The sequence below is a fragment of the Microtus pennsylvanicus genome, chromosome 1 (genome assembly GCF_037038515.1).
Source record: "Microtus pennsylvanicus isolate mMicPen1 chromosome 1, mMicPen1.hap1, whole genome shotgun sequence".
Taxonomy (NCBI): domain Eukaryota; kingdom Metazoa; phylum Chordata; class Mammalia; order Rodentia; family Cricetidae; genus Microtus; species Microtus pennsylvanicus.
In genome coordinates, this window is record NC_134579.1 from 118738211 (window position 1) to 118750564 (window position 12354).

At 49.8% G+C, this 12354-nt stretch overlaps 1 protein-coding gene across 1 annotated transcript in view; it reads right to left on the reverse strand.

Moving 5' to 3' along the window:
- The window catches only part of Srrm4 (serine/arginine repetitive matrix 4), a 152799-nt gene extending 141784 nt beyond the window's left edge, over positions 1-11015 (reverse strand). The window contains exon 1 of the mRNA XM_075981849.1: positions 9816-11015. Within this exon, the coding sequence (XP_075837964.1) occupies positions 9816-9946 (131 nt within the window). The 5' untranslated portion in view covers positions 9947-11015. The remainder of the gene's footprint in view (positions 1-9815) is intronic.
- Between the last annotated feature and the right edge of the window lie 1339 nt (positions 11016-12354).

Below are 12354 nucleotides of genomic sequence, written 5' to 3' on the forward strand. Positions count from 1 at the left end.
TGTCTCGGTCTTCCTGTCCCTAAATGACCGAGGCTGTGTTCCTGCAGTGTGCCCTCTGGGCTGCCCTCTCAGCTGACTCTGGACGGATCCGGGTGACAGTGGTGCAGGAAGGATGGGGGAAAGTGCTAGGATGGTAATGGCCTCTCGTTTCTGCTCCAGATGCCCTGTTACATGGCTCCAGCCCACACAGCGCCAGCGCTCAGAAACCCGCCACATCTCTGGACCTGGCACCTGGCTGTAGGAGGGAGGCCGGGACAAGGGAACTGGACGAACAAAAGCCCATTGTCTTCTGCTTCTGGAAGCTCTGAAACTTGATGCCCCAAACTACAGCCTAGCTGCTCACCTGCTCTGCTAGGCACAGTCTGGGGGCAGATGGGCATCTTACCAGGATATCAGGCAAGTCAGTGGGCAGCATATGCCACAGGAGACCCTGAAGGGGCAGGAAGGGGGCTGAGGTGGCAATAGAGAGCTGGTGTTTGGTCAACTGACTGCAGTAGAGATGCTTGTTCAAACCAGAGACCCTGGCATTAGACCCAGAACTCACAGAACCTGTTTGTTTGAGACAGAATCTCACTATGTCACTTAGACTTACCCAGGGCTCACTATGTAGATGACAGTTGTCTCAAACTCATAGAAACACACCTGTCTCTGCCTTCCCAGTGCTGGGATTAATGGCACGGGGCACTACACCCCATTTTCTTCTTTGAAAGGTTTTTATCTTTAATTATGTGCATGTTTGTGTGGTGGGGCTATGCACTTGTGGGTGTGCAATGCCTGTGGAGGCCAGAAGAGGGCGCCAAGGCTCCTGAAGCTGGAGCTACGTGAGGTTGTGAGACGCCCAAAGTAGATGCTGGGAATGGAACGCGGGTCTTCTAAAAAAGCAATACACACTCTTAGCTGCTAAGCCATTTCCCTAGCTCGGAGTTTTGTTTTTTTCCTCCCCCTTTCTCATGGCATATCTCTCTCAGCAGGAAATAACAAAATATCACTATGCACTGTATTTATAAATTACATATGCATTCTGCAGCTAAGTCCATTCAAAATCATCCTCAGCCTGTAACTGAGGATGACGATGGCCCCCTAGCTCTTTAGTACCACCGTTGTGGTACTGCCTTCTCTGTACTTCTGTTTCCTCGTCTGCGCTTTCGGTGGTGTTATCCTTGCTCATTCCTCGTACGTTTAATTCCTGTAATAAATTCTAGGATCCCACAAAGACTGGGAAAGATGTCGTGCCTGGCCTTTGTGGTTCAAATTGTTCTCCTCTGAATCCCATAGAGGAACCTTGCCCCTTCTGAATATTGGGGATTGTGCTGATCAGCTTGGTGTCTTTGCAACAAACACACGAGTTAATTAAACTCACCCAAGGGCTCACAGTTTTCTCTTTTTACCATGTGGATCCCAGGGATTGAACTCAGGCCGTCGGCCTTGGCTGAAAGTGTCTCTACCCTCTAAGCCATCTCACTGGCCGCGCCTCTCTTCCCACAGCCCTTCAGCTGTCATTCAGACTTCCAGCTGTCTAGCTAAGTTTAAGCTTTAATGAAGTCCGTGAACAGGGACCCATTGGTGGGTGTTGCTGTTCTGTGAAACTGCCGGCAGGATCTGAGCTCCGAGAACCCACCAACTAAGGGATTCCCTGCCTGCGACACATTGTGTCCAGAGGCTCTTACTACTTGCTGTGAGCAGACACCTGTGGGCATGAATTACTTAATAACTGCTTCTGACTTCAGCACATCCCAGTAGTTGCTTTGGCTTTGTTTCTATGACATCCCAATTTGAAATTTTTGTTTAATGGAATTCCACATAGAATAGAGGCTATTGCGTGTGAAAACTCCCCCTGCAATATTTCAAGGTGAAGAAGAAGGAGAGAGAGAGAGAGAGAGAGAGAGAGAGAGAGAGAGAGAGAGAGAGAGAGAGAGAGAGCCCAAAGACTGCTTCTAACTGCAAAGAGCAACCCAGTGTTTACACACCAGGCTATGAGAGACAGATGAGACATCATGGGAACAAAATTTACCACTGTGAGACTATGAGAGTCAGGCCAAAAAAGCATCCTTCTTAGTGTCCTGACATAGTCAGAGAGCCTGGAAATGTCCCTGCTTCACTTTAAGACAGGAAGGAGCTGCACTGTTCAGAGTCACCCCTGGCTGCATTGGAGTTGGGACTGGAGCTATTTGGGATGGGGACCTGGGCTGCCAGGACTGACATCTCCCTGGATGTGGGAGATTAGGAACTGAGAGCCTAGGGACAGTTTACCAGGTTCCCAAGATTCCCTTGATCTAACTCCTGTTGGGAGTCTTGGGAGGCATCTTCTATAGCTGGGACCTTCTTCTCTTCCTCTATTGCTCTTCAAATGTCCTAGGCAGCTTCCACCGCAGGACCTGTCCGTGGCTGTTCCCTCTAACTCAAATACTTTGTCCCCAGCTGTCTTCACGGTCTGCTCCTTCTCAACGGATTCTCAACAAAGAGGCTCCTCCCCTCACCCTACACCCTTTCTTCTCTTTCTTACAGGGCTGACAGTCACCTGACCATGAATTTGTTTATTGATTTGGTGCTCATTCCCTGTCTTTTTTTTCTTCCAAAAGAGCAGGCACTTGTGTTGCTCGGTTGCCACTGTACTTACTGTGCAGTATCTCAGTAAAGCTGTTGAAGGCGCGAATGAGAGAGAATACAACTCAATGCCACAGCCAAATGCCGCTGATTTTGCTTTGCGGATTCCTTCCCCTGTTGGCAGTGCCACCTTCGATGTCTGTGGACTCTCTGCCATCCCCCCTCCATCATCACTGGTTGTCTGAATAACACAGAATGCATTTGTATTAGCTATCTAGACCATGAAAGACAAGAAAGCTAATGGCCCGTACCAGAGACAGTGCCCTTGAGCCAGCGGCAGGGGGGTTGGGAATTTTGTATTACAGGGACTGTTTCTTTTCGGTGCCCCCCACAGGTGATGCCATGCCCCCCACGGGTGATGCTGTGCTCCCCACAGGAGACACACACTCTAGATGGTTTTGCCAGCTATTACTCTTAAAAGAAAAAAAAAGGCCTTTGAGACTCTCCTGAGCACAAAGACCCCATTCCTTCCCCCTCATCATGTCTCACTGGTAGATTAAATTAATGAGAAAATAAAGTCATATCCGTTTCACAAGTCAGATACCTAAGGAGAGCTGTGGACATGCACTGTGCTGGGATCTCCCCCTCCTCTGTTGGAACCATATTCCTGTACTTCATGTCCCATCGGAGCACATAAGCCCAACCACCTGGAGTCGCAGGTTTGTGTCTCCCTTTCCGGAAACATGATACCCTTAAAGAGAGAGGCCACATTTTATTCAGTTTTTCCTCCATGATGGGCCCAGCTTGAAGGAATAATAAAAGCTGTGATTTATTATTGATAACAAGCACTAACACAGAGTAAGTCCTTACCTCTTGCCAGGCAGTGCTATCTATAAATGAACTCATCCGGTCTCCTCAATGGTTCTTTGAAGTGGTTGCTATTATTAGCCCATTTTATGGATGAGGAAATCAAGACTGAGGTCGAGTCATTTACCGGAATTCTCCTTGCCAGCAAGTGCATGTGGGCAGAAAGGAGAGCCACTGGTTGGGCTTCTTTACCTGGCAGGTTCTGCACATGGCTCCGCAGAGCTCAGCCCCTCTGGAGAACTGAAAAGCCATGTGCAGAACTGAACGGAGGGGCTCGATGGAGCCGTGTCAGGTCTGATGCACACACTTGTCATCCCAGTGCTATGGAAGCAGGGACAGGCAACTCTGCGGGCACACTGGCTAGCCCCCACCTGATGGGGCAAGGTCCAGACGGGGAAGACTTGGTTACAAAATAAAATAAAGGAAGGAAGGAAGGAAGGAAGGAAGGAAGGAAGGAAGGAAGGAAGGAAGGAAGGGTGAAAGGCAAGGCAAACAGTAGACAGTGCCTAAATATTAATACCCAGCATTGTCCTCTGGCTTCTATGTGCGCATACATATACACGTGTGTGCACACACCTGAACACACATGCATACACATACATGCATAAACACACACACACGGACACAACCACAGCCACAGCCGCACGCACAAATACACAGACCAGACACAGCCAAACACACACACAGGGTGGGGACAGGCACAGGCAGGCACTTGCTCGCACACACGTGCACACACGCACTTGTGCGCACGCACACAGCCCCCCAGAGTATTGACATAAAGGAGAGCAATGTCAGGGAGTCCGAGCACCCCATTAACATCCTCTCATGCCTCAGCAGAGTCTTCGGAACAAAGTCACTGAAGAACTCTTCCTAAGTCCCAGCCAATTCTGCCTTGCAGGAAGACGGATCCAGCTTCCCAGAAAGTAGAGACAAGCTTTTAATTTATTGTGATTTTGTACCACACCTGATGTATCTGTGGAGCCTAAGGTCCACGAAGGGGGCCTCTTTTCTTCTTACGGAAATTAGGGTTTGGGGAATGCTGGAGACCCACAAGGCTGATGGCATCCAATCTAAACTGCTGACCTCTACTGGACAGCATGCCTACTCTTTGTGCTGGACAGACATCTTTATCTGGGGAGCCTCACCCTGACACCAGGGAGAGTTTGTTTGCAGCCTGTGTCCTTCAATGGCATGGATTAGAACCCTCAGAGTGTCAGATCGAGGTGGGGCTGGGAGAGAGTGCGGCTTCCCCCAGGTTGGAGCCTTGCATATGTCAATCAACCCACCCAACACCCCTCGACCTTCTCCACCCCATGCTTCTTTAAAGCTAGCACATTTGCCAAGCAGACACAGAAGAACGTCACAAAGGGTCTCTCCATCACTAACCCCTGTGTGCCGTTCAACACATTTCAGTCTTTCAGACGGGGAAACGTTTGACCCCAGCGATATCACTCCCTTCCCCCAGAGGAGCCTGTGTTCATGGCCAGGGCAAGCATTTTCTGTGACCCTCAGACCACTGGCTCTTAACCACTGTTGTCAGAAAAGCATCATCCAAATGCCCCTCACACCGATCCCACGTGGAGTCAGCACAAATGTGTTAACCGATTGCTTGGCACCAAGAGGAGTCTCAAATTAAATGGTTCAAAGGCATTTGTTTCCTCCTTTACAGTTTGGCCATCTTTCCCCTCGTGCAGTAAAACCTCCAACAGTTTGGAATTTATGAGCCTTTGGACAAGGACTGGGCTCCAGTCTGGAGTATTCTGCATGAAAAGGATTTTTTGAAGAAAATTAATAGCTTGCCAAACAAATAGCAAAGGGAATGCACGCTCTGTTTAAGGGGGGCTCCTGCTCTAGCCCTTAACAAACACTCACACATCCGCAAACAATTCATATGCTAATTCCTAATGATTTTTACATGTTCATTAAGTCCCCAGCTACGGCTATTTATCGATATGATTATTATGGTTCGAGCTGCTTTAAAAGCTAGGTTTTCGCTGATCAGGAACTTTTTAGATACAAACTTTCCGAGGCTGAGCTAGATTAACAGAGGAATTAAGGGAACGTGACTCTCCTTTAAGGGGGTAAGAGAGGGGTCTCGTGTATGTCCTTGATCTCACTGATTCCTGGGGAGGGGTGTTCCTGCCAGGTACTGTCAGGTGAGCTATGACTGTGCTGAGCCTTGCTCTGGGTTTCTTAGGATCATCGGTGTTAGAATTCCATCCTAAACAGCTGTTCTCATTCCTGCCTCCCTCTCTTTCTCCTGCTCTCCTCCTCCCTTCCCCCCTCTTCCTTTCCCTCTCTTCTACACAGCTTCAGATGTCAACTTGACACATCCCAGAGCCACCTAGAAAGAGGTGACCTCAGTTCAGGAACTACCTCCATCAGACTGGCCTGTAGGCAAGACCTCTGGGGGCATTTTCTTGATGAATGATTGCTAAGGAAGGGCCCAGACCACTATGGGTGGTGCCATCTCTGGGCAGATGATCTTGGGCTGTATAAGAAAGCAAGCTGAGCAAGTTAGGAGGAGCAAGTCAGTGAGGAGCACTCCTCCATGGCCTCTGCATCAGCTCCTGTCTCCAGGATCCTGCACTGAGTTCCTGTCCTGACTTCCCTCCGTGATGGAGTGTGACTTGGGAGTGTAAGTAAAAACACACCCTTTCCTCCAGTGTCACATATGGTCAGTGTTTTTATAACAGCAACAGAGGATCAAACTAGAGCGTCCCTTTCCTCTTTTACCCTCTTGGTTTCTTTTGCTTTTCTTTCCTTCCTCCCCATCCCCTCTTTCAGGGTCTTCCCATGCCATGCAGGTTGATGGTGAACTCACAATCAGCCTGCTTCAGTGACCTGAGTCCAAAGGCTATTCTATAAGGTGTTTATGGATCAGTTCAGAATCCAGATTTCACTGTGCCCCACCCCCAACTCTACAACCAGAGAAGAAAAGAGTTATCTTCCATGCTGGTTAATCTCAGTTGTCAATTATATGAGAGCTAGAATCACCGGGATGGAGGTGGGGCCCCTGGACAAGTTCATGGGAAACAATATTGATTAGGATCACGGAAGTGGGAAAACCACCACTATGGGTGACACCATTCCCTAGGTTGGGGAGGCAGAAGGAAATGGCTGAACCTGAGTGTTATCACTTTGTTCCTGGCTACGGATCCCATGTGATCAGTGGCCCAAAGCTCCCACTGGTTGAATTCCTCACCATGTTGTTCTATACCCCTGAACTATGAGCTGACATCAACTCTTTGCCCCATAAGTTGCTTTGGGGGGTATTTAATCACAGGGAGAAAAATCAAGCCACTCACATGGCAGGGGAACTATGGGTCAGCCCTCTTGGCCTCTGTGTATTAATCTCATCTCAATTGTGTAGCCCGTCCAGAGCAGAACTTTCAAATGTCAATGTTTAGCATTAGTTGAGGGAGAGATGAAACAGATCGGGAGACTGTGCTTCCTTTTAGCCACTCTGAGCTGCCTTACAGGACAAAGGTCTACTGAGCAAACACTCTAAGCCACACACATGGCAGAGTTTCACCTGGCTCAGTCCTCATGGAGGCTGAGGTAGTGATAGGTACAGATTCTGTTTTCAAACTGACAAACGTGTTCGGTGAGGTAAAGGTTCTGGTTCAGAAAACAAACAATCCAGGACAGGACCCCAGGTTCTCTGACGTTCACATCAGCACGAAATCGACCACTGTGGTATCTGGCGTCTCACTGGGCTCTGTCATCCTAACATCTGAGTCAGACATCTGCCTGAAACTTGATGCAAGAGAAAACTCTTGCCTCATCAAGAATGCCTCACACAGGGAGGGTGGGGGAGAAGGGAGGGGCCGAGGAGTGGGTCTGCTTAGAAGGCAATTGCCCATCATAGCATGTTGCTGTGGAATCAACAACTTAAAATGCATACCCTAGTACTGGTATTAAATTATCTTCAGCCATAGACTTACGATATCCTGGAGAGGCTCATCCAGAGGAGGGACCCTCATTTATAATCAAATATTAAGTGTGCAACCTACAGGATTGGCTGATTGGCTGGTGGTTCACTCATACCTCCCCCATCTTCCCAGAGTCATGGATTGTGCCAATCCTCTGACTGAGCTGGGCTTGGCTCAACCAACTAAACATTTCTGATGAGAACAAGTCGGCAGCTTGTCTCAGAAAGAGTCGCCAGGGCTCCGCGGAAGCTATACAGCATCTCTCTCCTTTTTCTTTCCCGGAGCTCGGCTTTGGAAGCATGACATTTCTACCTCTAGTGATACAGAATGCTGGAAGGGAGCGAGAACTGACCGTCGCTGCTGTATGCTGCTGATATGGTGAGCGTGGGAATGAATCGGTCTTACAGTTAGTCTGTTGGGACAAGACTAAGCCAGGCCTTTCTGGGGACTCGGATATAAATGTTCCTTGCAATCTCTACCCGGGATTAGATATCACATCTACAGACCAGAATGTGTTCTACAGAGAGGAGCCGCCAATCATAGAGGCATTCTTGTATAATATCAATCAAGAGCTTATAGAACTCTGACATAAACTTCAAGGGTGTTGACCAGGGAGGTAGAAACCCAGGACATTAAAACACATCAAGGGTGAGAAAATACTGAGGGTGTACGGAACTCTTGCAAAAGTCACACCAGTGAAATTAGAATAAAAGCTGTAGGGCTAGGGTGTCTCTCAGTCAATTCATAGGATCAAAACCTTTTGGCAAGAAAATGGTATGTAGGTAGAATCAGACAGACAGTCAGACAATGGACAGAAAGGCAGAACCATGTGTGATAATAGTAGGGACCACTTTCCTAAATTAAAACAGCGTTGAGAACCTGCTTTCCTCCCCAGGGAAGCACTAAAATAGGCAGAAGACTGTGGACCAAATACTTCTGTCACCAGACAAATTCTCCCTGGTTCCTCCAGCAAGGCCATTTTCTCTGACCAGTGCGGCACTGATGTGCCGGGAGTGGAAGTGAGAAGGTGAAGCCGGTGACAGAAGACCAAGAAGATAAAAGCGCTGACGTCAAACTCTCTACAAAGAACCTCCAAACAAGCAGACGCACACCAGCTTTAATGACATTTGATGTCACCCCCCACCTCTCTAGCCCCCTCAGGGGGCTTCCCCCCCTCTCCTGAGCATAAGTTCGCCTCTGCTCAAGGCTCTACATTCTGCTGGTCCTTCCTGCTTCCTGTCCACACATTCCCTACACAGGATGCTCTGTTGGTCTAAAGACCTGTCTGAGCTTCAGTTGGAACAAAGAAAAGTTCCTGGGTGTGGGTTTGCTCCTTTCAGATATTTTTCTCCAATCAACCTTCATCGATCCCACACTTGCTGGAAAGTTCAGACTTAGTTGCTGCTAGGCCAGGCATTCTGTCAGGGCCTCTTTCCCAGACATGTTTTCAATCTATTCCCTAATGCAGCCTGCCAGTATTAATCAATCCCGTGAGTGGTCCCCCAGATCCGCTTCTTCCTTTTACTCTCAGAACCGCTCAGCCAGTAGCACCAAGAGATGAGTTTTCATACAGGCTTGATTTTCCCTGACAGAGGGCATAGCCTGCATCTCAAGCTCCTCTAAATCTAACGATCTGAGAAAACATCGGGTTTTTCTCTGCCATGGAAGGCTTCTGTGTGCCCCCCCCCCGCCCCACACCTCCTCTTTACCCTGCATCCTGTTCTCCTTTTCTTCTGCCTTTTATTTCTTTCCTTATTCTCTCCTCTGGTCATTTTTTTTAAACCTCCACTCTAGAACCACAACTCATTCCAAAGTTCGAAGCCACCAGATTCTTTAAAAAATAAAATAAAATAAAACTTCCACGATTACCTTCATGCTGACTTTGAGCTCAGAGACTTGGTTTTGAATGCTGGAGGGGAAAAAAAAATTCAGCCCCAGCAGCAGCCTCAGCTAAGCACGGAGGAGGGTGCTGTCTGGAGTGTATTTGAAGAACAGCATATGGACTTTTGTCAAAACCTCAGAGCCCACTAGTTTCTGAGCTTGAGTTAGAATACCCTCTCTGAACACTGTCAGAGCTGAGTTCATGCTTTGGACAGTATCCCCCCAACACCTCAGATCCACCACTCTCTTGCCCCCCTGACCAATAAGCTTGGCAATAGCTGAAAAAGTTTTCAGGGAAGTGCATACCCAAGTCACACCGCCCACCCTAAGAAAGCAAAGGGGTTTTGCATAGGAGGTGTGGAGTCTGTGGGAGTGTTGTTCCCCGCCAAAGAATTCCTGTCCCTTTTCAACAGCCTCCTCCCTACCCAGGCGAATATTTCCCTTGTTCCAGCGTGAGATACCGAGTATGACCGACATAGTCCAGGCACCCTGACCGAGCTGCCTAAGTCCACCTGTCAAGATTCTGGGGCGCAGGCAAGAAACGGGGGGAACTTTCCAGTGTCCCCAACTCACGAACGAGGTCATTACCTTGGCAGTGGCTTACGGGCTGTGATACTGGCAACGATGATGCTCTCGGGACGCGGAGTGGCCACTGCTTTGAAGGTCCCTTTCCAGAACTTCTCAAACAGCTGTTTCTCGCCCTGCTGCAGGCTCGTCATCCTGAAAACCCAAGGAGTCCGGACGTTCGGGGCGCTGTCCGAAGTGCTGAAATGTGGATTCCAAACCCGATGACACGCCCTTGGTTCCGGGGCGCTGTCCGCGTGAAAGCCCCAAGGGGTGGGGTGGGGGAGAGATCAGAGTTCTGGGAGGGGGATGGGATTGAATGGGACGACTCAGCCTGGCAGGCAGCGGAGATTGAAGGTGGTCCCCCGGCTGGGTTCACCTCCCGCCTTGGCTCTGAACTGCGCTGGGAACCGGCTGAGCTCGGCGTCCTCAGCAAAGCAAAGCTGGGCCGGCTTTCTCTACCGCGCAAGGAACAGAGAGGAGGCGACCGGGGCGTCTGCCGTGCGTGCGCGTGTGAGCTCCAGCGCGCCCGGGTTTTGTCTCTTGCACAATGTGACGTTGGAAGAGGAGGCTGGTCGCGCGAGCTGTACTTTCCTCCCTCCCCTTCTCGGTCTCCTCCTTCCCCAGCAACCCCTCCTTCGGTGGCTCAGCCTCCCGCCGCCATCTGCATAACAAAGGCCCGCAGATCTGGGGAGGAGAAAGGGCGGGGCGTGCGCTTGTCTCCAAGGCCAGGTGGCCAGAGTGGTTGTTGCGACCCCTCTGAGAAGAAACCCCAGCACTCAGAATAGAATCGAGCTGGATATCCTCCGTCCCAGACCTCATCCCTCCTCCATCGTCGCAGGCCTTCCCCTCAACCCTTGCATGCGCACTCACAGCGCTAAGCCACCTCCCTATATCCCTTTGCAAGACTTGGAGCACATCTTCTGTTGAGTGAGCTAGTAAAAACAGCCCCACCTACCCGCCCACGCCAACCTGCCTGCACCATCCCCACCTCTGGGAAGGACTGCTGAGCTCTGCAAAGTGGAGGTGCCCCTACTTTTTCCTTTTTATGCCTGGGGGCCGTGGGCTCCCCCGTCCCCCATCCAGAAAATGCCATTTGATGGACAATCCGTCGCCAGCACGGTTTCTCACCATCTGCCGAGCCGGCCCCCACCCGCAGAGGGGCGCAGCGTCACATCTGTGCCTGCGGCTCTGTAAAGGATATCTCTTTTGTGCCTTGCAGCCGGCCTGCCTCGCGTCCCCGCTGCCAAAGCCCGCACCCCTCCCCCACCCTTTCTCCCCACCCCTGAGAACCCAGAGCTTGTAAGTGAGGCGGCAGTCCGATTTGGCAACGAAAGCACTCGGGTGGAGGTGGCGAGGGGGGTGTTTGAGGATTACAAGGAGTTAGTAACTTTTTGGGTTTTCCTCCTTCTGCTTCCCCACTCCCCTCAATCCCAATCAATTCTGAGCAGGGGCTCAGAATCTCTGACTCCAGAAACACAGGATATAGACAACAATGTCTCTTTTAACTGGAGGGTTCTCCTTAAGGTACATAGCCCAGTGCGAGCCTCCAGCTCATTTCTCCTTTAGATCCTTGCAACACTTTAGCCTTCCTCCAGAGTTTGAAACTCCTAGGAGGAGCCATCATTAAGTCTTAAGGACTTTCAAACACTGACACCAGGTCCCACCCTGAAGAGGGGAAAAATCTTTAATTCTTGTAGACCTAGTACAAGTGTGGACCGAAGACCCCCAACATTCGTGTTAGCTTTGAAAATTCTTTGCAAGAGAATTGAGGGTACATTGAGTGGTAAAAGGGGAAGAGGAGAGAGAGCAAGATAGGGCAAGAAAAGCCAGAACACAGGAATAAAGGAGCGACTGTTGGTCTAGAAAGGGCTACAAGATGGGGTTGTGTGCGGCGGATTGCTGTCTACTGGTTTAGGAGTGCCCAGGGCTCTGCTCGCTCCGCAGTGACCCCTTCTGGTCAATAGCTAGAAGTGCACTTGTTGGCTTTTAAAGGGGGTAGAGGACCTGGAGTTGAGCTGCTTTGGGGATTGGGAGATTAGAGGATACAAAAAGGTAAACTGGGGAGTGGAATTTCCACTTCCCTCCCCTTGATCCACGGCATTCAAATTCTCCATTCTGAGATTGCTTTTAGGACCTATCACCCTCCTTTTGGTTGCTGTCACCTTAAATGCCGTACTCTCCCTTCTTAGCCTTGGAGATTTAAAGAGATTCTTAGTCATGACATGTCCCTTTCAGGGAAACAGAGGTAGGTGGGACCTTACCTCCACCAATCAACCTTTCAGAGGTGTGCCTGCCCTTTAATAAAAAGAATTTATTTTAAGTTTAGTGTGGAAGTGTGTGGTGTATGCCACATGTGTGGGTGTTCCGATGGCGTCAGAAAAAGGTGTCCGATTTATCAAGGGCTAGAGTTAAGGGTAATCCCAATGTGGGTTCACAGGATTCGAACTCTGGTCCTCAGGAAATGCAACAGGCACTCTTAACCATGGAGCCACCTCTCAACTCAACTATGCCTCCTCTTCTTACCTGGTATTATGGGAAAAGCTCCAAGTTGGGCATCCTT